The 24,692-nt window shown below is 42.0% G+C and overlaps 2 protein-coding genes and 1 pseudogene across 7 annotated transcripts in view; 2 read left to right on the forward strand and 1 right to left on the reverse strand.

Annotated features, from left to right (window-relative positions):
• Window positions 1-6,262: 6,262 nt before the first annotated feature.
• On the forward strand, window positions 6,263-7,579 carry LOC105710216 (actin, cytoplasmic 2-like; annotated as a pseudogene).
• A 4,335-nt stretch (window positions 7,580-11,914) lies between these two features.
• Window positions 11,915-24,692, forward strand: part of MIGA1 (mitoguardin 1) — a 94,387-nt gene continuing 81,609 nt past the window's right edge. For 4 of the 6 annotated variants that reach the window (XM_021667666.2, XM_021667669.2, XM_021667670.2 and 1 more), the window contains exons 1-2: window positions 11,915-11,991; window positions 19,843-19,956. In XM_021667666.2, coding sequence (XP_021523341.1) covers window positions 19,858-19,956 — 99 coding nt within the window. In that variant the 5' untranslated portion in view covers window positions 11,915-11,991; window positions 19,843-19,857. Of the gene's footprint in view, window positions 11,992-12,191; window positions 12,210-15,586; window positions 15,613-19,842; window positions 19,957-24,692 lie in introns of those variants that run through there. The other 2 variants (XM_064372530.1, XM_021667667.2) reach the window with 2 other exon arrangements.
• Window positions 13,802-14,998, reverse strand: LOC105710430 (E3 ubiquitin-protein ligase RNF146-like). The gene is given in 2 exon segments (XM_064371552.1): window positions 13,802-14,450; window positions 14,452-14,998. Coding segments are annotated over 2 exon segments (1,077 nt in total). The 5' UTR covers window positions 14,880-14,998.

The raw sequence follows: 24,692 nt of genomic DNA on the forward strand, positions 1-24,692 counted from the left end.
TGAAACCCCATCTCTACTAAAAACACAAAAATCAGCCAGGCATGGTGGTGGATGCCTATCATCCCAGCTACTCAGGAGGCTGAGGCAGTAGAATCACTTGAACCTGGGAGGCAGAGGTTGCCACACACTGAGACTGTGCCACTGCACTACAGCCTGGGTGACAGAGCAAGACTCCATCTTAAAAAAAGAAAATCCCGTCCGGGCGCGGTGGCTCACGCCTGTAATCCCAGCACTTTGGGAGGTTGAGGCGGGCAGATCACGAGGTCAAGAGATCGAGACCATCCTGGTCAACATGGTGAAACCCCGTCTCTACTAAAAATACAAAAAATTAGCTGGGCATGGTGGCGCGTGCTTGTAATCCCAGCTACTCAGGAGGCTAAGGTAGGAGAATTGCCTGAACCCAGGAGGCAGAGGTTGTGGTGAGCCGAGATCGCGCCATTGCACTCCAGCCTGGGTAACAAGAGCGAAACTCCGTCTCAAAAAAAAAAGAAAATCCCGGCCGGGTGCGGTGGCTCACGCCTGTAATCCTAGCACTTTGGGAGGCCAAGGTGGGTGGATCACCTGAGGTCAGGAGTTCAAGACCAGCCTGGCCATCATGGTGAAACCCCATCTTATTTAAAAACAAAAAACAAACAAACAAAAAAAAGAAAATCCCAAAGAATAGATTTACTGTCTTCACCTGTGTCCAGTGCCTGTCCAAGAACATTCAGCCAGAGCAGTCTAAATTGACCGCACAGCAGATGGAACCTAGGAGGGCTCCTCTGTACAGATCCTCTTAATTCTTACCTGGGTTATTTTAATAGCTTCCTCACATGTCTTGCTGACTCTATTTTAGTCTCTTTTAGTCCAATGCCATACTTCTAAACATAACTTTTTAAAATTTACATCCGGTCACGTACGTCTTCAATAACTTTTCACTGCCTCAAAGAGTTTTTTTCTCAACAAGGTCCTAGGATGAGGCAAATAAGTTGCCTAGAATGCAATATCTAAGAACCCTATATTTGCAGGAACCGGCGAATACTTCTAACTGTGTGCCCTAGGCACCTTGCTTGCTTCCTAGTCCTCATGGCCTTTGTTTGACCCAAATTTACTCCACCTCCCTAGCCTTTTGCTAGGCCCAATCAAACACCTGTCCTCAAGCTACTCTCACCTACATTTCATTTTTCCGAAAGCAAAACATTTGCTTGTGCCTCTCTGACTTAGGGTTACTTTACTTATACATGGAATGTCCTTTCTTTCAAAAGTGAACTCTGTTCATCCTTTAATGGACAACTTCTAGGGCAGCCATGTCCAGCCCTTTGAATGTGACAACTTTTTTGCTTATCCATAGCGGTGGATATCGTGAAAATTATGCACAGAACATTTTCTTTTTTAGCTCATCAGCTATCATTACTGTTAGTATATTTTATGTGTGGCCCAAGACAATTCTTCCGGTGTGGCCCAAGGAAGCCAAAGGGTTGGATACCCGTGTCCTAGGGCAAGCCTCTTCTGACTTTTCTATGCTGTGTGGGCCTTTCCTTGTATTCTATAGCTTGTTCCTTAGTGATATTATTACTGCTGCTTGATTATACAATATGCATTGTAATGTCATTATTAAACATGGCAATGATTTGTTCACTTTTCCATTTCTTGAACCAAGCTGTGGGCAGGAATTTTTCTTACTCATTCTAGTGTTTCCAGTCTTCAGCACACTACAAGGCACAATGTAGAAAATGAACAAATGAATAAACCTATTACTGAAAAAGACAAATAAATGGGAAAATATGAAAGAATTTTAAGACATATTTTTTAACTTGGAGAAGCAGTAATTTTCTTGTACTTCTCTGAATTTTCGTCATTTAAATATATACACAGCAGATGCAGCTCTTTTTAAAAAATAAATTTAGAAATGACACATGGTTTTCTAGAGTTTTGAAGTCATAAGATTTTTTAGAAATGCAAAATATAGTCTTGTTTCCCTATAGTTTAATCTAAATTTTATTTTTCTTTATGTTAAAGTAACTTTAGAATAAACTTATTTGCCTAAACTCTTACTAGAAACATCTCTATGATGTCTATTAGTTATTTTACATCTTGACGTGAATACCTTCCACTAGAACACAGGGGTCTCTCTCTCTGTCTCTGTCTCTGTCTCTCTTTTTGAAAGAGGGCCAAAGTGGGAGGATCATTTGAGATCAGGACTTCAAGACCAGCCTGGCCAACATGGTGAAACCCCATCTGTACTACAAATACAAAAATTAACCAGGCACCCACCTGTAATCCCAGCTACTTGGGAGGCTGAGGCAGGAGAATCGCTTGAACCCGGGAGGCGGAGGTTGCGGTGATCCCAGATCATGCTACTGCACTCCAGCCTGGGCAACAAGAGGGAGACTCCATCTAAAAAAAAAAAAAAAAATGCTGAGCATGATGGCTTATGTCTGTAATCCCAGCACTTTGGGAGGCCAAGACAGGCAGATCACGAGGCCAGGAGATTCAGACCATCCTGGCTAACATGGTGAAACCCTGTCTCTACTAAAAATACAAAAAAAATTAGCCAGGCATGGTGGCACGTGCCTGTAGTCCCAGCTACTCAGGAAGCTGAGGCAGGAGAATTGTTTGAACCTGGGAGGCAGAGGTTGTGGTGAGCCGAGACCCCACCACTGCACTCCAGCCTGGGCGATGGAGCCAGGCTGTGTCAAAATTTAAAAAAACCTGCAGATTTAAGAATTCTAGTTGCTGAACGTGTTTGTGGTGAAAAGCCAAAATAATTCTGTTTTCAAAATTTCTATTTAATCAAATGGAAAATAGAAAGAATGGCAGTACCAATCTATGATATTCTTAGATTAATAATAACTAATGCTGCACAGACTGGTTTTTTTTTCCTTTTTCTTGAGACAGAGTTTCGCTCTTCTTACCCAGGCTGGAGTGCAATGGCACGATCTCGGCTCACCGCAACCTCCGCCTCCTGGGTTCAAGCAATTCTCCTGCCTCAGCCTCCCAAGTAGCTGGGACTATAGGTGCGCACCACCATGCCCAGCTAATTTTTGTGTTTTTAGTAGAGACAGGGTTTCACCATGTTGACCAGGATGGTCTCGATCTCTTGACCTCGTGATCCACCCGCCTCAGCCTCCCAAAGTGCTGGGATTATAGGTGTGAGCCACCGCGCCCAGCCACAGACTGGGTTTTATGTGAAAGTATTTTGCACTTATAAGGTAAATGGATTTCTTGAGATTTGAAGAACCTGAAATTTGTAAGGCTATTTTCATTTATTTTCCCAATTTCCTCCTCTTTCCCATTTCCCACAACTTCCAAACATTCAGCCAAATGGGAAGAGCAGTAATGATGATGACTACCACTCAACACAACTTTCCTGAAAACGGTGTCTCCTTAATTCCACAATAAACATTATGAGAGAAATATTATTACACAGTGGGTACAGATTTTATTCTTTAGCATGAGAATAAAATATGTCACATTTAGGCCAAGTGAGGTGGCTCATGTCTGTAATCCCAACATTTTGGGGGGCCGATGAGGGAGGATCCCTTGAGGCAAGAAGTTTGAAACTAGCCTGGGCAATAGCAAGACCTATTTCTACAAAATAACAATAAGATAAAATAAATAAGTAAAATAGAAAGCAATATCACATTTAATTTATGTTTATAAACCAAATGCAATTTGCTCCAAGCCTCCTTTCTTTGGGTTTGGCAGAGCACTGCTCCCAATCTTAGCCATTATTGGATATATTAGTTAACATTATATTAGCTACAAGTAAAAGAAAACCAAACAAGTAGTGGCTTAAACCAGGACAGGTGACTCTGTGTCTTTTGATATCAGGGACCAAGAAAAAGAAATTGGAGCCTGGATCAATACTAAAGGCACGTACCTCCCCCAGATAACCAGGCCATAGTGTATTGCTCACTAAACCAGAGAATGGAGTTCATGGAGTACTATCAGTTGTTCCTTCTGTACAAATGCTCCAATACATGCTATGGCAACCACTAGCAAATTTAGGGGATCCTATCTGCATAATATCAAACCAAAGCTGTAAAGTCAGACTGCCTGGGTTTGAATCCTTTCTTGGTCACTTACTAGATGCATGGTTAAAGGAAAGAAACACACAACTATTTTTCCACACTTTCAACACTTCGGACACCAAATGTGTAGAGGTTTTTTCCCCACCAAACAATTCTCCAATTATGGCTCATTATAAATCCACTCTTTATTTAGTGTCTATCAACTGGGTGTTGTACAGTTCAATTCAATTCAATACTATCTACCTGGAGTGCACCCAGATCTGTTAAGGTCTCAGTCCTGCAAGACTCCCCCACTTCAGATGCCAATTGCAAGTCCCAGGTTGTCACTTGTACTTCTGACCAACCAGCTATAAATCAGGGATTCCCAGAACCCTCTTCTCCCATGTGATAGTTTGGTATAATGGTTTACAAAACTCAGGGAAACATTTACTCAAATTTACTGATTTATTAAAAAAGATATTACAAAGGATACAGATGAACAGCCAGATGAAGAGGTACATAAAACTAGATCTGGAAGGATCCTGAGTGCAGGAGCTTCTGTTCCCATGGAAGCAGGGTGCATCACCTTTTTGGAATATGGATATGTTCACCAACTCAGAAGCTGTTAGAACCCCGTACGTCAGGGATTTCTATGGAGGCCTCATAATGTTGTTACCAGAAAGGGGTCCCAATCCAGACCCCAAGAGAAGGTTCCTGGATTTCACACAAGAAAGAATTCAGAGCGAGTCCACAGTCTAAAGTGAAAACAAATTTATTAAGACAGTAATGTGGTGAACATACAGTTACTCTATAGACAGAGTAGGGCATTCCCAAAAGGAAGAAAAGGAACACATCCACTTAGGTACAATATTCATTTATATAGGATTAAAAAAAAAAAGAGCATGGGGAGATGTGCTCTGCTACAAGGGTTTGTGATAAAGGATTAATTTTCTTAATTACTATATTCTGCAAGAATCAATATGATTATCTTGAAAGCAAAATTAGGAACGCTTTTGCTCTGAAGATATCAGAGATATCTGGATACCACTCCCTCCCAAGTCTGGGTCTGTTTAGTAAACAGTATCAATCTGTTCCTTTAACAGTGAACATTTAGAAGCTAGGAATACCTAACTTTCCGGGAACACAGCCCAGCAAGTGCCAGCCTCATTTTCCTAACCCTCACTCAAGTTGCTCTGGTTCGAACCCTCTGACAATGTAACCATAATTGATTATTAACTCAATCTTCAACTCCTTTCTCCTCCACAAAGGATGAAGTGCATATGGGGCCAAAATTTTTAAGCTTCTAATCATAGCTTGAATTTTCTGGTGACCAGCCTTTATCCCGAAGCTATCCAGGAGCCCAGCAAGAATACAGAAAAAAATATACCCTCCTATCAACCAGGAAATTCCAAGAGATTTAGGAGCTCTGTGTCAGGAACTGGGGATGGAGACTATATTTCTTTCTTTCTTTCTTTTTTGACACAGGGTCTTACTCTATTGCCCAGGCTGCAGTGCAGTGGTACAATCATAGTTCACTGCAGCCTCGAACTCCTGAGCTCAAGCGATCCTGCTTCATTCAGTCTTCTGGGTAGCCAGGACTACAGGCACTTGCCACCATGCCCAGCTACTTGTAAAAATTTTACTAGAAACAATGTCTCCCTATGTTGCCCAGGAGTTTGCCTGGTCTCAAACTCCTGAACTCAAGGGATCCTCCCACCTCAGCCTCCCAAAATGTTGGGATTATAGGTGTGAGACACCATGCTCGGTCTAAATATGTATTTTTTATGTCACATGGTCTTAGGCAAGGTACTTATCCTTTTGATGTCTCAGTTTCCTCCTGGCATGTTAGAAAGACAAATATAGGCCTGGCGCTGTGGCTCACGCCTGGAGGCTGAGGTGGGCAGGTCATTTGAGGTTAGGAGCTCAGGACCAGCCTGGCCAACATGGTGAAACCCCATCTCTACTAAAAATACAAAAATTAGCCAGGCATGGTGGTGTGTGCCTGTAATCCTAGCTACTCCGGAGACTGAGGTAGGAGAATTGCTTGAATCTAGCAGGCAGATGTTTCAGTGAGCCAAGATCACGCCACTGCACTCCAGCCTGGGCGACAGAGCAAGACTCTATCTCAAAAAAAAAAAAAAGAAAAAGAAAGAAAGAAAAAGAAAAAAAGGAAAGGAAAAAGAAAGACAAATATAGTAATGCTTAAAAAGAACTAAAATTCTCACTTGAACCCAGGAGGTGGAGACTGCAGTGAGCCGAGATGGCGCCACTGCACTCTAGCCTAGGTGACAGAGCAAGACTCTGTCTCAAAAAAAAAAAAAAAAAAAGATAGAAAGAACTAACATTTTAAAGTAAATTTTTAACCTGAGTACTGGGACCTCCACAGGCTCCAAGGGTGCAATTCTGTTTTAATATTATTGGTTTCCTTTGTAATCCCATGTATTTGTTTTATGCACATAGAAACATTACTTAGAAAGGGGGTCCCAGATTCTACCAGAAAGTCAAGAGTTCCATAAGACCAAAAAAAAAAAAAAAATGGTTAAGAACATAGAACAGACCACCGAGACTCTGTCTGCCCTGCGAGCAAGGAGCTCCACTGCCCATCCACACCTGTGTGATGGTGGGCATGGGTCAAAAGGACCCCTACGTGGGCAATGAGTCCCAGAGCAAGAGAAGCATCCTGAGCCTGGAGTACCCCATCGAGCACGGCATCATCACCAACTGGGATGACATGGAGAAGATCTGACACCACAACGTCTACAACAAGTTGCATATGGCTCCAAGGAGCACCCATGCTGCTGACTGAGGACCCCCCTGAACCCCAAGGCCAACTGCGAGAAGATGACCCAGATTATGTCTGAGACCTTCAACACCCCAGCCATGTAAGTGGCCATCCAGGCCGTGCTGTCCCTGTACGCATCTGGTCACATTGTGATGGACTCTAGCGATGGCATCACCCACACTGTGCCCATCTACCAGGGGTATGCCCTCCCCCACACCATCCTGTGTCTGGACCTGGCTGGCTGGGACCTGACTGACTACCTCATGAAGATCCTCATGGAGCACCTCTACAGCTTTGCCTCCACGGCCGAGCGGGAAATCTTGCGCATCATCGAGAAGCGGTGCTGCGTCATCCTGGACTTGGATCAGGAGATGGCCATGGAGGCCTCCAGCTCCTCCCTGGAGAAGAGCTACGAGATGCCCAACAGCCAGGTCATCACTATCAGCAAAGAGTGGTTCCACTGCCCTAAGGCGCTCTTTCAGCCTTCCTTCCTGAGCATGGAATCCTGTGGCATCCACGAAACTACCTTCAACTCCATCATGAGGTGTGATGTGGACACCCGCAAAGACCTGTACGCCAACGCAGTGCTGTCTGGCGGCACCATCACGCACCCTGGCATCACCGATAGGATGCAAAAGGAGATCACCACCCTGGCTCCCAGCACGATGAAGATCAAGATCATTGCTCCATTCCAGTGCAAATACTCCGTGTGGATCGATGGCTCCATCCTGGCCTCGCTGTTCACCTTCCAGCAGATGTAGATCAGCAAGCAGGAATACGTTGAGTCCAGCCCCTGCGGCCTCTCCATCATCCACTACAAATGCTTCTAGGTGGACCGTGTTACTTAGTTATATTATACCCTTTCTTGACAAAACCTAACTTGCCCAGAAAACAACGTGAGATTGTCATGGCTTTATTTGGTTTTATTTTGTGTGTGTGTGTTTGTTTTTGTTTTTTGGGCAACAGGGGCTTGACTCAGGACTTAAAAACTGGAACAGTGAAGGTGACAGCAGTCAGTTGGAGTGAGCATCCCCCAAAATTCTACGGTGTGGGCGAGGACTTTGTATGTTGTTCTTTTTTTTAATAGTCATTCCAAACATCATGAGATGCATTGTTACAGAAAGTCCCTTGCCCTCCTAAAAGCCACCCTACTTCTATCTAAGGAGAATGGCCCAGTCCTCTCCTGAGTCCACACTGGGGAGGTGATAGCATTTCTTTCATGTAAATTGTGTAATGCAATTAAAAAAAAATCTTTGCCTTAATACTTTTCATTTTGTTTTATTTTGAATGATCAGCCTTAGTGGCCCTTCTTTTTTGTCCCCCATTTTGAGACGTATGAAGGCTTTTGGTCTCCCTGGGAGTGGGTGGAGGCAGCCAGGGCTTACCTGTACACTGACTTGAGACCAGTTGAATAAAAGTGCACATATTAAAAAAAAAAAAAAAGAATGTAGAACAATCCAGGCACATATTTCTAAGATATATGGCATATTAAATGGGACCCTTCAGTGGGTCTTTTAATAGAGGCTCCAAAGCTGAGAAAAATAAATGTGAAGTACCCTAAGCATTCTAAAAGAGGATGCCAGACCATCCCCACAGGACATGCTGGTAGAATGTGAAAGCTATTTAGCAATCCTCTGTTCTCACGCACCTCCCAGGAATGATAAATCAGGATTGATGAAAGAAGATTGGAGAATAAACATGCCTAGAAGGGCCAGGCTTGGTGGCTCACACCTGTAATCCCAGCACTTTGGGAGGCTGAGGCAGGCGGATAACTTTAAGCTCAGGAGTTCAAGACCAGCTTGGGCAACATGATGAAACCCGGTCTCTACTAAATATACAAAAAGTAGCTGGGTGTAGTGGCAAATGCCTGTAGTCTCAGCTACTTGGGAGGCTGAGGTGGGAGGATGATGGCTTGAGACCAAGAGATGGAGGTTACAGTGAGCCAACATTGTGCTACTGTACTCCAGCCTGGGTGACAGAGCCATACTCTGTCTCAATTAAAAAAAAAAAAAAAGGGTAAGAGACAGTTTTTCTGGAGTGCTGTGCATTTTTGTTCCCCTTTCCAGGAGTGGGAAGAAGAGAGTGCCTAATACCACACTGTCTCCACCTCAAGCCAAGTAAAGGAACTTTAGGAAAGTTGACTCTGTGCCCTGGAATTTATGTCACCTGGAAAAGTCTAAAAGCAATAGACTATCTAGAGAAGGCTTTGATGGCAGAACAGAGAGAGAGAGAGAGAGAGAGAGAGAAAGAGAGAGAGAGAGAGAGAAAGAGAGAGAGAGAGAGAGAGAGAGAGAGAGAGAGAGAGAGAGAGAGAGGCCTACAGCAGAAAGGGCCTGTACTTGCAACTTTGCAAGAAAAATTCTCCTGTGGGCCATATGAGTGTCACGGAATGTAGCCAGACTTGAATTATCTTAGAAGGTTGTATCTTCAAACCAGGTTTAAATTGACCATCTAAATGGAGAGCCACAGGTTTTTTGGTCCAGGATTGGGGAATGAAACAATAAGAGGTCCCCAGCAAAGGAGACAGTCATTGAGGAACATACGAAAGGGCCAAGGAAAGAGCCAGCATTTAGGAGTGAGCCACAGGAAGAAGGTACTAAAGTCAAACTTATTTTTATTTATTTATTTAGACAGAGTCTCACTCTGTCGCCCAGGCTGGAGTGCAGTGGCACAATCTTGGCTCACTGCAACCTCCACCTCCTGGGTTTGAGTGATTCTCCTGCCTCTGCCTCTGCCTCCCAAGTAGCTGGGACTACAGGCACATGTCACTATGTCTGGCTAATTTTTGTTTTTTTGTTTTGTTTTGTTTGAGACGGAGTCTTGCTCTGTCACCAGTCTGGAGTGCAATGGTACGATCTCGGCTTACTGCAACCTCTGCCTCCTGGGTTCAAGCAATTCCACTGCCTCAGTCCCCACACCTGGCTAATTTTTTATATTTTAGTAGAGATGAGGTTTCACCATGTTGGCCAGGATGGTCTTGATCGTCTGACCTCGTAATCTGCCCACCTCAGCCTCCCAAAGTACTGGGGTTACAGGCGTGAGCTACCACGCCCAGTCCCAAAGTCAGATTCAACTGCACTGGTTGGTTATATCTGATATTTTATTTAGAATAGTTAGGATCACTGCTCATTCCAGCTGAAACAGTATGTGGCCAATGAACTTCATGAATGATTGATTAGTGGAAACATCGTTTATCAAGTGACAACATTAAGCATTAAGCCTGACGGAAGAAGTCTAGCACATTGAGGATTTAAAAGCAACTATATATCCTAAGTGGAATAACACTTTTAGGTAATTCGTAGCTCCAATTACTTCTCCTATTAACTGCAAAAACTTGGCAGTCCCAAGAAATACCTCAGGGCCTCCTTTCAAATATATATACTGCTATTGGCCATTATATCTTTACTCTCATTACCCACCAAAAGTATTTTACAGGACCCTTCTATAAGTCAGAACTAAGCTAACTAAGGCATCTAGAATTCAGGGTATGGTTCTAGATGCTAATTTAGAACATCTATTCAGAGTACAGTGGTCTGTACACATATCTAAATACTACAGATTCAGTTCCTCAAAACATTAAATATAGAGTTATATGGTCCAGCAATTTTACTCCTAGGTAATGCCCAAGAGAATTGAAAACATACATCCATACAAAAACTCATACATGAATATGCATAGCAGCATTATTCTTTTATTTATTTTTATATTTATTTTTTTGAGATGGAGTCTTGCTTTGTCACCCTGACTAGAGTGCAGGGTAGGATCTCAGCTCACTGCACCTGTTTCCCAGGCTCAAATGATTCTCCCGTCTCGGCCTCCTCAGTAGCTGGGATTACAAACACCCATCATTATGCCCAGCTAATTTTTGTATTTTTAGCAGGGACTGGGTTTCACCATGTTGGCCAGGCTGGTCTTGAACTCCTGAACTCAAGTGATCCTCCAGCCTGGGCCTCCCAAAGTGCTGGATTATAGGCGTGAGCCACCCTGCCCGGCCTACAGCGGTATTCTTTTTTTTTTTTTTTTTTTGAGACAGAGTCTCACTCTATCACCAGGCTGGAGTGCAGTGGCACGATTTCGGCTTTCTGCAAACCTCAGCCTCCCGGGTTCAAGCAATTCTCCTGCCTCAGCCTCCAGGGTACCTGGGACTACAGGACTACACGCCACCACGCCCAGCTAACTTTTTTTTGTATTTTTAGTAGAGACGGGGTTTCACCATGTTGGCCAGGATGGTCCTGATCTCTTGACCTCGTGATCCACCCATCTCGGCCTCCCAAAGTCCTGGGATTACAGGCTTGAGCCACCGCGCCCGGCCCAGCATTTTTCTTAATGGCCAAAAAGTAGAAACGAATGTCCACCAACTGATGAATAAATAAAGTGTGATATAGTCATACAATATTATTTGGCCATAAAAAGAAATGATGAACTGATAAATGTTACAACATGGATGAATCTTAAAAACATACGTTAAGTAAAGAAGCCTGTCAGGCTGGACAGGGTACTAGCCTCTCAAGTAGCTGGGACTACAGGTACGTGCCACCCTGCCCGGCTAATTTTTGCATTTTTTAGTATTCTTCAGTTTTCTAATTCAGCGGGTAACAAAGAAAAAAGCTAAAGAGGGAATGAAATCAATAATAAATGTATCATTTATACAGGACTAGAATGCCTCTTAACATTCATTCATTTGAGGACTGAGGTAGAAGTTCTTAATTTTAGATCCATGGGTTTTTTTCAGGGTTTTGAACTTGTATATATATATATATATATATATATATATATATACATACATACATACATATATTTATTTTTTATTTTTTTTTCTTTAATGTAATGAGCATGTGCATATGCATTTTTTTTCCCAGGGGAAAGGCTACATCGTTTTCACCAGATTGACAACCGTTCTAGATCCCCGACAGGTTACGAACTGCAATACTAGTTTTTCACAGGTTTGTAATGTAAAGGATGCAATTCGTCGAATCTAGTTTTTATATCCACTTGAGGAGACAGGATCTTCTACCCTGAACAAAAATGGCGGGAGGTGCTTCCAACGTAGCCCCTCTCGCAGAAAGCCTAGAAGGCCCGCTCCACTTTCTCTCCACCTTCCCACTCCTGACCCCGGAAGGACTCCGCCTTCCCCCGTCAGGCTGCTGCCGCTCAGCGCCAGGCTGCAGCTGGGAAGCAGGCGCGGGCAGACCAGCTGTACCTGGCCTGGAGCTCCAGGTACAGGCACGGGCGGGGTGGGGTGGAGAGGCGGGCGGAGGAAGGGGAGAGTTGGGTAACCACGCAGTTGGGGCAGATGCCCCGGGGCAGGGGTGGCGCGGACTCCATCGCTGGTGTTAGCTCTCTTCCGAGCCAGGTGGAGCTGCGGAAGCCAGAGGGTCGACGGCCGTGCCAGCCCAAACACCCCCGACCTCGTCTGATCTCAGAAGCTAAGCAGGGTCGGGCCTGGTTAATACTTACTTAGGAATGTAGGAGGGTCCCCACGCCGGAGGGAGGCCTGCAAAGGAAGCGCGGAATTGGGATGGGACCGCTCGGAGCCCGAGGAAGGGTCTGGATGGCCGAGCTGGAGGGAGCCCCTTTTCTGGTTCTCTTGGTACAGAAAAAGGAAGACAGCAGAGGAGAACTCGGCGAGGGGCTGCTGTGGGGTGGGGGGAGAGCCCGCTGGAGGTTGGGCAGCTGGTGAGGTCCCAGGTTCGGCTTGGATGCGGGTGATTTTGAGCAGGGAGGGACTTTTGAGTGTGAAAGATTACGCTGCTTTGCAGGTGCTTTCAGAGAATAATTTAGCACGGGAGTGTTGTGGTGTCACGTTCTTCTGTAAAGTTGTTAAATATCTATTTTCCGGAGGGAGGACTCAGCTTGTTTTTGCACAAGACTTTGAGACCTTTGTTATTGTTGTTATTGCAACTAAACATTTTTGCTCTGTTCAAAGTGGCTTCTCAGAGTTAGGTTATATAGATTTGTACTTCACGTCAATTTTCTTTTTGGTATTTCAGACTTTCCTTCCTGTTGGATTATAAAATCAAAGTTGTAGGATAGAATTTTAAGATGTGTAAGACACAACTGTTTATGACACTTATTTTTACTTCCCAAGTAGTTGGAATGGAGAGGAACAAGTAATATCACACAGGACAATATTTTTGGTTATGTTTTATAGATTCCTTCTACAAATTTGAATAATCATGAAACCACTTTCATGTTTATTTTTAGTATACTTCTGAAAGCAACTGAAATGACTAGTTTTTTTGTTTGTTTTTCAATTACTAATGATTAGGTTTGGAATCAACTTCCTCAGTAATTTTAAATGAAAGGGAATGAGGTAGTTAGAATGCAAAAATAGAGGTTTGTCACAATCTGTTTTTTTTAATAAACTCTAGTATTTATTAAATTATAAATTTTGTAGTCAAAAAGAAAACTGCAGACCAAAAAAACCTCAAATTATAAGACTAGACAGCAAAGCCTATGGGAACGCCATGAAGTGTGTTACAAAGATTCTGAAACATGAAGTTACTGGCTGTTTTCATCTCCATTTCAATAACTTTACTATAAAATAGTTGTTATTCATCTATTTTAAAATCCCAGATTCACATCTATTCTTACATTAAATTACGCTTCCTGATTATGATATCAAACATCTCACAGGTGCCAAATTTTAGTAATGGTCTTATGCCAATCCATGCAGAAAAATAAGACAATGCAAGAGTCAGATGAGGACCATTAATGCACAGATAATACAAACACACTGGCCAAAAGAACTAAAGAAGTTTTTAAAAACTATAGTATAAAGTAAACAGACCTCAGGAAAACTGGGTTATTACTAAATGGCTCTCAACTATTAACACCCAAGTTCCTTACATTAAATAAATTTCTCAACAGAGACGTGTTAGACATTTTAATTACGGGTCTATCCTTCCCATACCCCTCCCCACCCCAACTCCCAAAATGCAGTACTAGGGATGAGTGTAATGTTATGTGGGCAGAAATTTACAGGTAACCCTTTCAACCTTGAGCATGGAGCTGAAGACATTTTTATTTAAACTTCAGTTACTGTGCACTGTCCATCAGGCCTTCTAGATCTGATACTGACACTCACTGTTCCACCCCCTGCTACTGATCGATCAGTTCCCAATTGATCTGATCGATCAGGTACTGTCTGGTTTGCATTAGAAACCAAAAGTCTCTGTTGGGTCAAGGAGTGCTGTGCAACAATCGCAGATACATCCTCACTATCACTACTGCCATCTGATTCAGTTTCTTCAATGGAGGTGTCTGGTGCTGGTACCCTGCCTGAAGATGGTGATTCATGATCTTCTTCTCCTTCTCCCCTATGACTCCTTTCAGCTATGTTGTCTCCACTGAGTTGTAAATGAGCAAAAGAGTTGTCCAGAGAAGTGCTTGCATCAGGGGATGGTGTTGCAGGGCTTGTTAACTGACCATCTACTGACCTTAGGGGCCTTACAGAAGACACTAGGAGCTGAACAGAAGCTCCACTCTGTGCTGATACACTGTCCGCTCCATTGGCAGAGCTCTCTCTTGCTAGGTTTACAGTATTAGCATCACAGTCTAGCCTAAGTCCAGCCACTCCCTTCTTTGGTATGTCTATTATATCTCGCTTAATCTTCCTACGACGTCCATGTTCATTTCTCCTATATTGAACCATATTTTCAAGATCAGCGACATAGAAACCCAGCAATTAACATTTCAGTGTTCTTTTTACCTTTGGAAAAAGCATCTTCCAGCTCTCTACTAGTGCACTCATCATACTGCCACCACCCATTTCTTCCTTCATAATACCATGCATATTCACCATTTCCTCTACTTGCTGCCTTGGGTTCTTCTGGTGACAACAAGGTTGACTTGTCAAGGAAATCCTCGGGAATTTCTTGTCGACAAAGAGCACATCGCTTTACAAGCCATGAAGCTCCTTTTACACACAGATAGCAGAAAACGTGCTTACAGGGCAGACTGACTGGATGAACACATGTTTGCAGACAAATGGCACATTCAGGGATGGTTAAAGAAGGTGCAGTATTAGAACAGGACTCGTTCGCTTTCCTGTTTGTAGGAAGCATGTTTATTGAATGATCAATTTCACTACAGCCAGCCATCATTTCTATTACAGATTCCACAGATGCCTGCCACAAAAATAAAGCATATTCTTCACTAGCAGTCAGCCAGCTTGCAGTATTTTCTCTTCCACTGCTGGTTCATTCTTTGTGCGGCCCGTGACCCCGCCGCCGCCCCTCTCAGGCCCTGAGCGCAAGGCCGACACCGCGAGCTAGGCTTCCTCTCCCCCAGTGAGGGTCCTAGAGTGGCCGGCGTTCACCCTGCTCCCCAGAGAGGGCCTTGCTCCGACTGCCACCTCTCCGGCCACAGCTGCGGCCACCTCGCAGTCTTTTTCTCTCCGGCCTCGGAGCCCGCAGCGGCCGGGGACACAATCTGTTTTTTTTTTTCTCTTTTTGAGACAAAATGTTGCTCTGTCGCCCAGGCTGGAGTGCAGTGGCGCCATCAGGGCTCACTGCAACCTCCGCCCCCAGGGTTCTAGAAATTATCCTGACTCAGCCTCCCAAGTAGCTGTGATTACAGGGGTGTGCCACCACGCCCAGCTAATTTTTTTGTATTTGTAGTAGAGACGGGTTTCACCATGTTGGTCAGGCTGGTCTGGAACTCTTGACCTCAAGTGATCCACCTACCTCAGCCTCCCAGAATGCTGAGATTACAGGCGTGGGCCATGGCACCCGGCCGAGGTTTGTCATAATCTTTTAAGAAGATCCCTGCAGCCAATTAAAGTGTTTGCTTTATTTTCTTTCTCTTATGCTTAAAATTTGGAATGCTCTATTATAGGTAAGATTCCTTTGGATGAATTACTCAGTATTTTTTTTTAATGCAGTAGCATAGATTGCTTAATGATCCAGAATCTAATTAGTAAAAATGTTTCTCAAAATAAAATTTATTAATTTTTAGGGAGGGAGAAGAATAACTGTGCTTCTCCTCACCTCCTTTTTACTATAGTAATAAAAAGTAATGCATGTAGGCAAGTTTTTAAAAATCAAGTATTACAGACTTTTTTTTTTTTTTGTCTTTTTGTTTTTTTCCTTTTTGTGGAGAACGAGGTCTCGCTATATTGCCCAGGCAAGTCTTGAACTCCTAGGCTCAAGCTGTCCTCCTGCCTCTGCCTCCCTAAGAGCTGGGATTACATACAGACTTATAAGGAAAGGTAATTATTTTCTGCCCAGCTTCTCTATACCCCTTGTCTTATTCTCCAGGGGATCATTTTTCACTTGCTTAACTGTTCATGGTTTCTTCTGTACTTTTTTTTTTTTTTAAAGAAAGAAAGAAAAAGAATAAAGAAGAGGAAAAAGAGAAAGAGAGAGAGAGAATAAGAGTATTGCTTTCTTGCCCAGGCTAGAATGCAGTTTAGTAATGGGTATTGAAAACCTCTTTTATACCAATAATTATACTTGATGTAAACAGGAAGGAATAAGGGAAGAAAATAACAAACGAGCAGCCAACCAATATTTCATTTAAACCTATGAAATGCTATGCGATTACTGAGGAGTGATTTACTTCCAATTATGTAGTCACTTATGGAATAGGCGTGAGGTGGTAATGTATGTTTTATGTATTTGAAGTGGAGAGTTCTATAAATGTTTATTAAGTTTACTTGTTCCGGGTCTGAGTTCAAGTCCTGAATGTCCTTGTTAATTTTCTGTCTCGTTGATCTATAAAATCGTTAGCTCTTCTTGTTACATTGATCCTTTTGCCATTATGTAATGTCCTTCTTTGCCTCTTTTGCTCTTTGTTACTTTAAAGTCTACCTTATCAGAGGTGAGAATTGCATCTCCTGCTTTTTATTTGTTTATTTTTACTCTCTGATTGGTTGATAAATCTTCCTCCTTCTCTTTGTTTTGAGTCTGTGTATCGTTGCATGTGAGATGGGTCTGGATGCAGCGTAGCAATGGGTTTTGGCTTTTTATCCAATTAGAATATATATAACTTTAATACTAGCTTTTGGTGCTAGCTGGCTGTTTTGCCCATTAGTTAGTGTAAATTTTTCGTTGTGTTAATGTTCTTTTCTTTTTGATATGTTTTTGGAAAGGCTGATATTGGTTGTTCCTTTATATGTATAGTGCTTCTTTCAGAAGCTCTTGTAAAGCAGGCCTGGTGGTGGTGAACTCTCTAAGTACTTGTTTGTTCGCAAAGGATTTAATTTTTCCTTCGATTATAAAGCTTAGTTTGGCTGGATAGGAAATTCTGGGTTGAAAGTTCTTTTCTTTAAGGATGTTAAATATTGGTCCCCACTCTTTTCTGGCTTGTAGAGTTTCTGCTGAGAGATCTGCTGTAAGTCTGATAGGTTTCCCTTTATGGGTAACCTGACCTTTCTCTCTGGCTGCCCTTAGTATTTTCTCCTTCATTTCAACCCTAATAAATCTGGCGGTTATGTGCCTTGGGGTTGGTCTTCTTGAAGAATATCTTTGTGGTGTTCTCTGTATTACCTGGAGTTGAATATTACCCTGCCTTGCCAGGTTGGGAAAATTTTCCTGAATGATATCCTGAAGAGTATTTTCCAACTTGGATTCATTCTCTTCATCACATTCAGGTACACCTATCAAACGTAAATTAGGTCTTTTCACATAGTCCCATATTTCCTGGAGACTTTGCTCATTCCTTTTCATCCGTTTTTCTCCAATCTTGTCTTCTCGTTTCATTTCACTGAGCTGGTTCTCAACTTCTGATGTCCTTTCTTCTACTTGATCAATTCGACTGTTTAAACTTGTGCATGCTTCGCGAAGTTCTCGTGTTGTGTTTCTCAGCTCCATCAATTCACTTATATTCCTCTCTAAATTGTCCATTCTCGTTAACATTTCGTCAAACCTTTTTTCAACGTTCTTAGTTTCTTTGCATTGGGTTAGAACAAGTTCTTTTAATTCACAGAAGTTTCTTATCACCCACGTTTTGAAGCCTGCTTCTGTTATTGGAACACACTCGTAATCTATTAAGCCTTGTTCCGTTACTGATGAGGAATTGCGATCCCCTGTAGAGGGAGAGGCATTCTGATTTTGAGTGTTCTCTGCCTTTTTACGCTGATTTCTTCCCTTCATTTTATATTTATCCATCTGTTGTCTTTGTAATTACCGACTTTCTAACTAGGTCTCTGAGCAGACATCCAACTTGTTGATTCCCAGTGCCGAAATCTTAGCAGTCCACTGCGCCGGCCAAAATAGCGGTGTTAAGATTGATGGTGCTTTTCTACCCGGGAATCTCCGGACTCTACACCAAAAACTGGCACGCTAAGGCACCAGCAAAACCGCCACGCCGGCCACAAGAGTCGCCCTGGCGACCCGTGGGTCTCCTCTGCTGGGAATCTCCTAGTCCGTGAGCAACAAATATTCATCTGAAAGTGTGGCGTCCTCTCGTTCTCTGCGCTTTCACTGGGAGCTAGGAGCCCGAGTTGCTAGTGATCAGCCATCTTGGATCTCTCTCCCTGTACTTTCTAATCATATGTCTATATCACAGATTGTTGATTGAAGTAAATGTATGTCAGTTAGAACTAACTATACTGAGTCTAAAAGTTGTACTTAGAACACTGTTAGGGGGAATTAAGTAAGCATCGGTAGTAGTAACCCACCCTAAGAGGTATTGCTGTGTTTGATTTGAAAGGAAACTACTACTTAACCAGTGGTTTTGACACTTGTCTGAAAACAAGTGGGTATTAACAAAAGGGAATAGTCTACTGGAGTACAGAAAAAGAGAACATAGACATATATGCAGAAATGAAGGGCCTAAAAAAGCATAGCAAGTCATTTTTTTCTTTTTTTGGAATAAACAGGGTTTCACCTTGTTGCCCAGGCTGGTCTCGGACTCCTGGGCTCATGGGCTCAAGCCATCCACCCACCTCGGCTTCCAAGCCACTCCCAAAGTGTCTCAGGCATGAGCCACTGTGCCCAGCCGCAAATAAACTTTTATAGAGGGGTTGTTGATAATTTTTATATTCTGTTATGTAACATATAGCACTACTCAAAGAAAAGAAATAATAAATTTGGTAGGCATGAACATTCTGGTTATTGGAGAAACCCATTCTCTTGTGCATTAGAGATAGTGCTTAGGCGTTTTCTTGGCCTGAGTGAAATATTTCTCAGAACTCTTGATTTTTGCAGTCATCAGGCAACATTTTTGACTTATCAGTTCAGCTTCTTACAGTCTTCGATTTCAGGGAGGGTATGTTTTGATAGAATAAGTATTCTGGTCAGTAGATACTGTGTTTCTTTATTATAAGTAGATAAACTTGTAAACTGATTTATGTATCAATACCATGTAAATTTGTGATAATACAGTGATAAAATTATGTTTCTGGCTCTGTAAAGCAGATACCCAGACCCTGAACCACTGACTGCTTCTCTGTACTCATCTGACTTTTTTTTTTTTTGGTTAAGAGAAATAATACACATTAAAGCCATACCAAAATCATATAGCATGTATGTGGCATTTCTTTGAAGATCTTTAAAATGAGACAGTAGGAGAATAAATGCATGAGTTCTGATGTTCAGTCAGTGAACCCTGAGGTTCTAGCCCCAGGATTCTGTTCCGGATTCCATTCAGCAACTCTCCTGCCACCCACTCTCACCTCTGAAGTTGTATGAAGGAAACAAAATGAATGGGAAGAAGTAAATTTTAAATTACTCTCTAAAAGATGTTAAATTTTTGTGTAACCAGAAAAGAGAGAATCTAGAACTTGCAATTTCCTAGGGAAAATTTGCTACCTGGACTCAAAGTTTAAATCCTGCTCACTTACCTGCTTGCTTGCCTGCCTGCCTGCCTGCTTTCTTTCTCTCTCTCTCCCTCTCCCTCTCTCTCTCTCTCTCTCTCCCCCCCATCTCTCTCTCCCTCTCTCTCGCTCACTCGCTCTCTTTCTTTCTGCTATCTCCTACAGGAAGGATCAGCTTAAGTGTAGTGTCATCAATAATTGACTGTAAAAATAAGCTGATAGAATTAAATTTTCAGTTTGTACCTTTTATTGTTAAAGTAACCAGAAATCTTTGTGGCTAATATGTGTTTATGTTTCATTTAATGAAGATTAGAAGAGGAGCCATGTCGGAAGAAACCATAAGTGAATCACAGTTTTCCTTGAAGACAGCAGCACTAAGAGTGTTTGACCTTCCTCTGTCTTGGTACTATTCTCTCTCCCAGGTAAATAAAAGAAGCAAACATGAAGTTTTTTGAGGTTTCTATATGGTACAGTCAAAATATTTATTATAGTAGTTTAAAAACCTACTTGGTTATTTTATGGAGTTTTGCTTTTTGGTTATCATAACTCTTAAAAAGGGGTCACATTACTTGAAATTTTTTTTCTATCTTAAGTGAACTTACATAGTCCACTATTATTACTTTCAGTGAATTGTGTTATTCCAGTAGGCCTGTTCTCACTATTAACAATCCTTTTAATTCTATTGTGGTAAGGTACAAATAACATAAAATTGACCATTTTGATCATTTTTTTTAAATTGCATTTTAGGTTTTGGGGTATATGTGAAGAACATGCAAGATTGTTGCATAGGTACACATATGGCAGTGTGATTTGCTGCCTTCCTCCCCTTCACCTATGTCTGGCATTTCTCCCCACACTATCTCTCCCCAACTCCCCACCCCCCGCTGTCCCTCCCCTATTTCCCCCCAACAGATCCCAGTGTGTGATGCCCCCCTCCCTGTGTCCATGTGTTCTCATTGTTCAACACCCGCCTATGAGTGAGAAGATGCGGTGTTTGATTTTCTGTTCTTGTGTCAGTTTGCTGAGAATGATGGTTTCCAGGTTCATCCATGTCCCTACAAAGGATGCGAACTCATCGTTTTTTATGGCTGCATAGTATTCCATGGTATATATGTGCCACATTTTCCCTGTCCAGTCTATCATCGATGGGCATTTGGGTTGGTTCCAGGTCTTTGCTATTGTAAACTGTGCTGCAGTGAACATTCATGTGCATATGTCCTTATAGTAGAACGATTTATAATCCTCAGGATATATACCCAGTAATGGGATTGCTGGGTCAAATGGAATTTCTATTTCTAGGTCCTTGAGGAATCGCCACACTGTCTTCCACAATGGTTGAACTAATTTACACTCCCACCAACAGTGTAAAAGTGTTCCTATTTCTCCACATCCTCTCCCGCATCTGTTGTCTCCAGATTTTTTTTTTTTTTTTTTTTTGAGACGGAGTTGCGCTTGTTACCCAGGCTGGAGTGCAATGGCGCGATCTCGGCTCACCGCAACCTCTGCCTCCTGGGTTCAGGCAATTCTCCTGCCTCAGCCTCCTGAGTAGCTGGGATTACAGGCACGCGCCACCATGCCCAGCTAATTTTTTGTGTTAGTGGAGACGGGGTTTCACTATGTTGACCAGGATGGTCTTGATCTCTTGACCTCATGATCCACCCGCCTCGGCCTCCCAAAGTGCTGGGATTACAGGCTTGAGCCACCGCACCCGGCCGTCTCCAGATTTTTTAATGATCGCCATTCTAACTGGCGTGAGATGGTATCTCAATGTAGTTTTGATTTGCATTTCTCTAATGACCAGTGATGATGAGCATTTTTTCATATGTTTGTTGGACTCATGTATGTCTTCTTTTGTAAAGCATCTGTTCATATCCTTCACCCACTTTTGAATGGGCTTGTTTGTTTTTTTCTTATAAATCTGTTTTAGTTCTTTGTAAATTCTGGATATCAGCCCTTTGTCAGATGTGTAGACTGCAAAAACTTTTTCCCATTCTGTTGGTTGCCAATTCACTCTAATGACTGTTTCTTTTGCTGTGCAGAAGCTCTGGAGTTTGATTAGGTCCCATTTGTCTATTTTGGCTTTTGTTGCCAATGCTTTTGGTGTTTTGGTCATGAAGTCCTTGCCTATGCCTGTGTCCTGAATGGTTTTGCCTATATTTTCTTCTAGGGTTTTTATGGTGTTAGGTCTTATGTTTAAATCTTTAATCCATCTGGAGTTAATTTTAGTGTAAGGTGTCAGGAAGGGGTCCAGTTTCTGCCTTCTGCACATGGCTAGGCCAGTTTTCCCAACACCATTTATTAAACGGGGAATCCTTTCCCCATTGCTTGTTTTTGTCAGGTTTGTCAAAGATTGGATGGTTGTAGATATGTTGTGTTGCCTCCGAGGCCTCTGTTCTGTTCCATTGGTCTATATCTCTGTTTTGGTACCAGTACCATGCTGTTTTGATTACTGTAGCCTTGTAGTATAGTTTGAAGTCCGGTAGTGTGATGTCTCCCGTTTTGTTCTTTTTGCTTAGAATTGACTTGGCTATGCGGGCTCTCTTTTGGTTCCATATGAAGTTTAAGGTGGTTTTCTCCAGTTCTGTGAAGAAGGTCATTGGTAGCTTGATGGGGATAGTGTTGAATCTGCAAATTACTTTGGGCAGTATGGCCATTTTCACGAAACTTATTCTTCCTAACCATGAGCATGGAATGTTTCTCCATCTGTTTGTGTCCTCTCTTATTTCGTTGAGCAGTGGTTTGTAGTTCTCCTTGAAGAGGTCCTTTATGTTCCTTGTTAGTTGTATTCCTAGGTATTTTATTCTCTTTGTAGCAATTGTGAATGGCAGTTCGTTCTTGATTTGGCTCTCTTTAAGTCTGTTATTGGTGTATAGGAATGCTTGTGATTTTTGCACATTGATTTTGTATCCTGAGACCGCTGAAGTTGCTTATCAGTTTCAGGAGATTTTGGGCTGAGACAATGGGTTCTTCTAGATATACAATCCTGTCGTCTGCAAATAGAGACAATTTGACTTCCTGCTTTCCTATTTGAATACCCTTTATTTCTTTTTCTTGTCTGATTGCTCTGGCTAGAACTTCCAGTACTATATTGAATAGGAGTGGTGAGAGAGGGCATCCTTGTCTAGTGCCATATTTCAAAGGATATGCTTCCAGTTTTTGCCCATTCAGTATGATATTGGCTGTTGGTTTGTCGTAAATAGCTTTTATTATTTTGAGATACGTTCCGTCAATACCTAGTTTATTGAGGGTTTTTAGCATAAAGGGCTGTTGAATTTTGTCAAAGGCCTTCTCTGCATCAATTGAGATAATCATGTGGTTTTTGTATTTGGTTCTGTTTATGTGGTGTATTATGTTTATAGACTTGCATATGTTGAACCAGCCTTGCATCCCCGGGATAAAGCCTACTTGATCATGGTGGATAAGCTTTTTGATGTGCTGCTGCAATCAGCTTGCCAGTATTTTATTGAAGATTTTTGTATCTATGTTCATCATGTATATTGGCCTGAAGTTTTCTTTTCTGGTTGAGTTTTTGTTGGGTTTTGGTATCAGGATGATGTTGGTCTCATAAAATGATTTGGGAAGGATTCCCTCTTTTTGGAGTATTTGGAATAGTTTCAGAAGGAATGGTACCAGCTCCTCTTTGTATGTCTGATAGAATTCGGCTGTAAACCTATCTGGACCCGGGCTTTTTTTGGGTGGTAGGCTCTTAATTGCTGCCTAAACTTCAAACCATGTTATTGGTCTATTCAGGATTTCGACTTCTTCCTGGTTTAGGCTTGGGAGGAGGCAAGTGTCCAGGAATTTATCCATTTCTTCCAGGTTTCCTAGTTTATGTTTATAGAGTTGTTAGTAATAATCTCTGATGATGTTTGAATTTCTGTGGGATCTGTGGTGGTATCCCCTTTATCATTTTTTATTGCATCTATTTGGTTATTCTCTCTTTTCTTTTTTATTAATCTGGCTAGTGGTCTATTTTGTTGATCTTTTTGAAAAACCAGCTCCTGGATTTATTGATCTTTTTGAAGGTTTTTTTTGTGTCTCTATCTCCTTCGGTTCTGCTCTGATCTTAGTTATTTTTTGTCTTCTGCTAGGTTTTGAGTTTTTTTGATCTTGCTCCTCTAGCTCTTTCAATTTTGACAATAGAGTGTCAATTTTAGATCCCTCCTTGCTTCTCATGTGGGCATTTATTGCTATATATTTTCCTCTAGAGACTGCTTTAAATATGTCCCAGAGATTCTGGTATGTTGTGTCTTCGTTCTCATTGGTTTCGAAGAACATCTTTATTTCTGCCTTCATTTCATTGTTTATCCAGTCAGCATTCAAGAGCCAGTTGTTCAGTTTCCATGAAGCTGTGTGGTTCTGAGTTAGTTTCTGAATTCTGAGTTCTAACTTGATTGCACTGTGATTTGAGAGACTGTTTGTTATGATTTCTATTCTTTTGCATTTGCTGAGGAGTGATTTACTTCCAATTATGTGGTCAATTTTAGAGTAGGTGCCATGTGGTGCTGAGAAGAATGTATATTCTGTGGATTTGGGGTGGAGAGTTCTGTAAATGTCTATTAGGTTTGCTTGGTCCAGGTCTGCGTTTAAGTCCTGGATATCCTTGTTAATTTTCTATCTCATTGATCTGTCTAATATTGACAATGGGGTGTTAAAGTCTCCCACTATTATTGTGTGGGAGTCTAAGTCTCTTTGTAAGTCATTAAGAACTTGCCTTATATATCTGGGTGCTCCTGTATTGGGTGCATATATATTTAGCATTGTTAGCTCTTCTTGTTGCATTGATCCTTTTACCATTATGTAATGTCCTTCTTTGTCTCTTTTGATCTTTGTTTGTTTAAAGTCTATTTTATCAGAGATGAGAATTGCAACTCCTGCTTTTCTTTGCTCTCCATTTGCTTGATAAATCTTCCTTCATCCCTTTATTTTGAGCCTTTGTGTATCCTTGCATGTGAGATGGGTTTCCTGGATACAGCACACCAATGGGTTTTGGCCTTTTATCCAATTTGCCAGTCTGTGTGTTTTGATTGGGGCATTTAGCCCATTTACATTTAGGGTTAATATCGTTATGTGTGAATTTGATCCTGCCATTTTGATGCTAGCTGGCTATTTTGAGCATTAGTTGATGCAGTTTCTTCAGTGTGTTGATGCTCTTTAC

The sequence above is a fragment of the Aotus nancymaae genome, unplaced genomic scaffold, assembly GCF_030222135.1.
Source record: "Aotus nancymaae isolate 86718 unplaced genomic scaffold, 86718_ANA_hifiasm-v0.15.2.pri h1tg000007l, whole genome shotgun sequence".
NCBI classification, from domain to species: Eukaryota; Metazoa; Chordata; class Mammalia; order Primates; family Aotidae; genus Aotus; species Aotus nancymaae.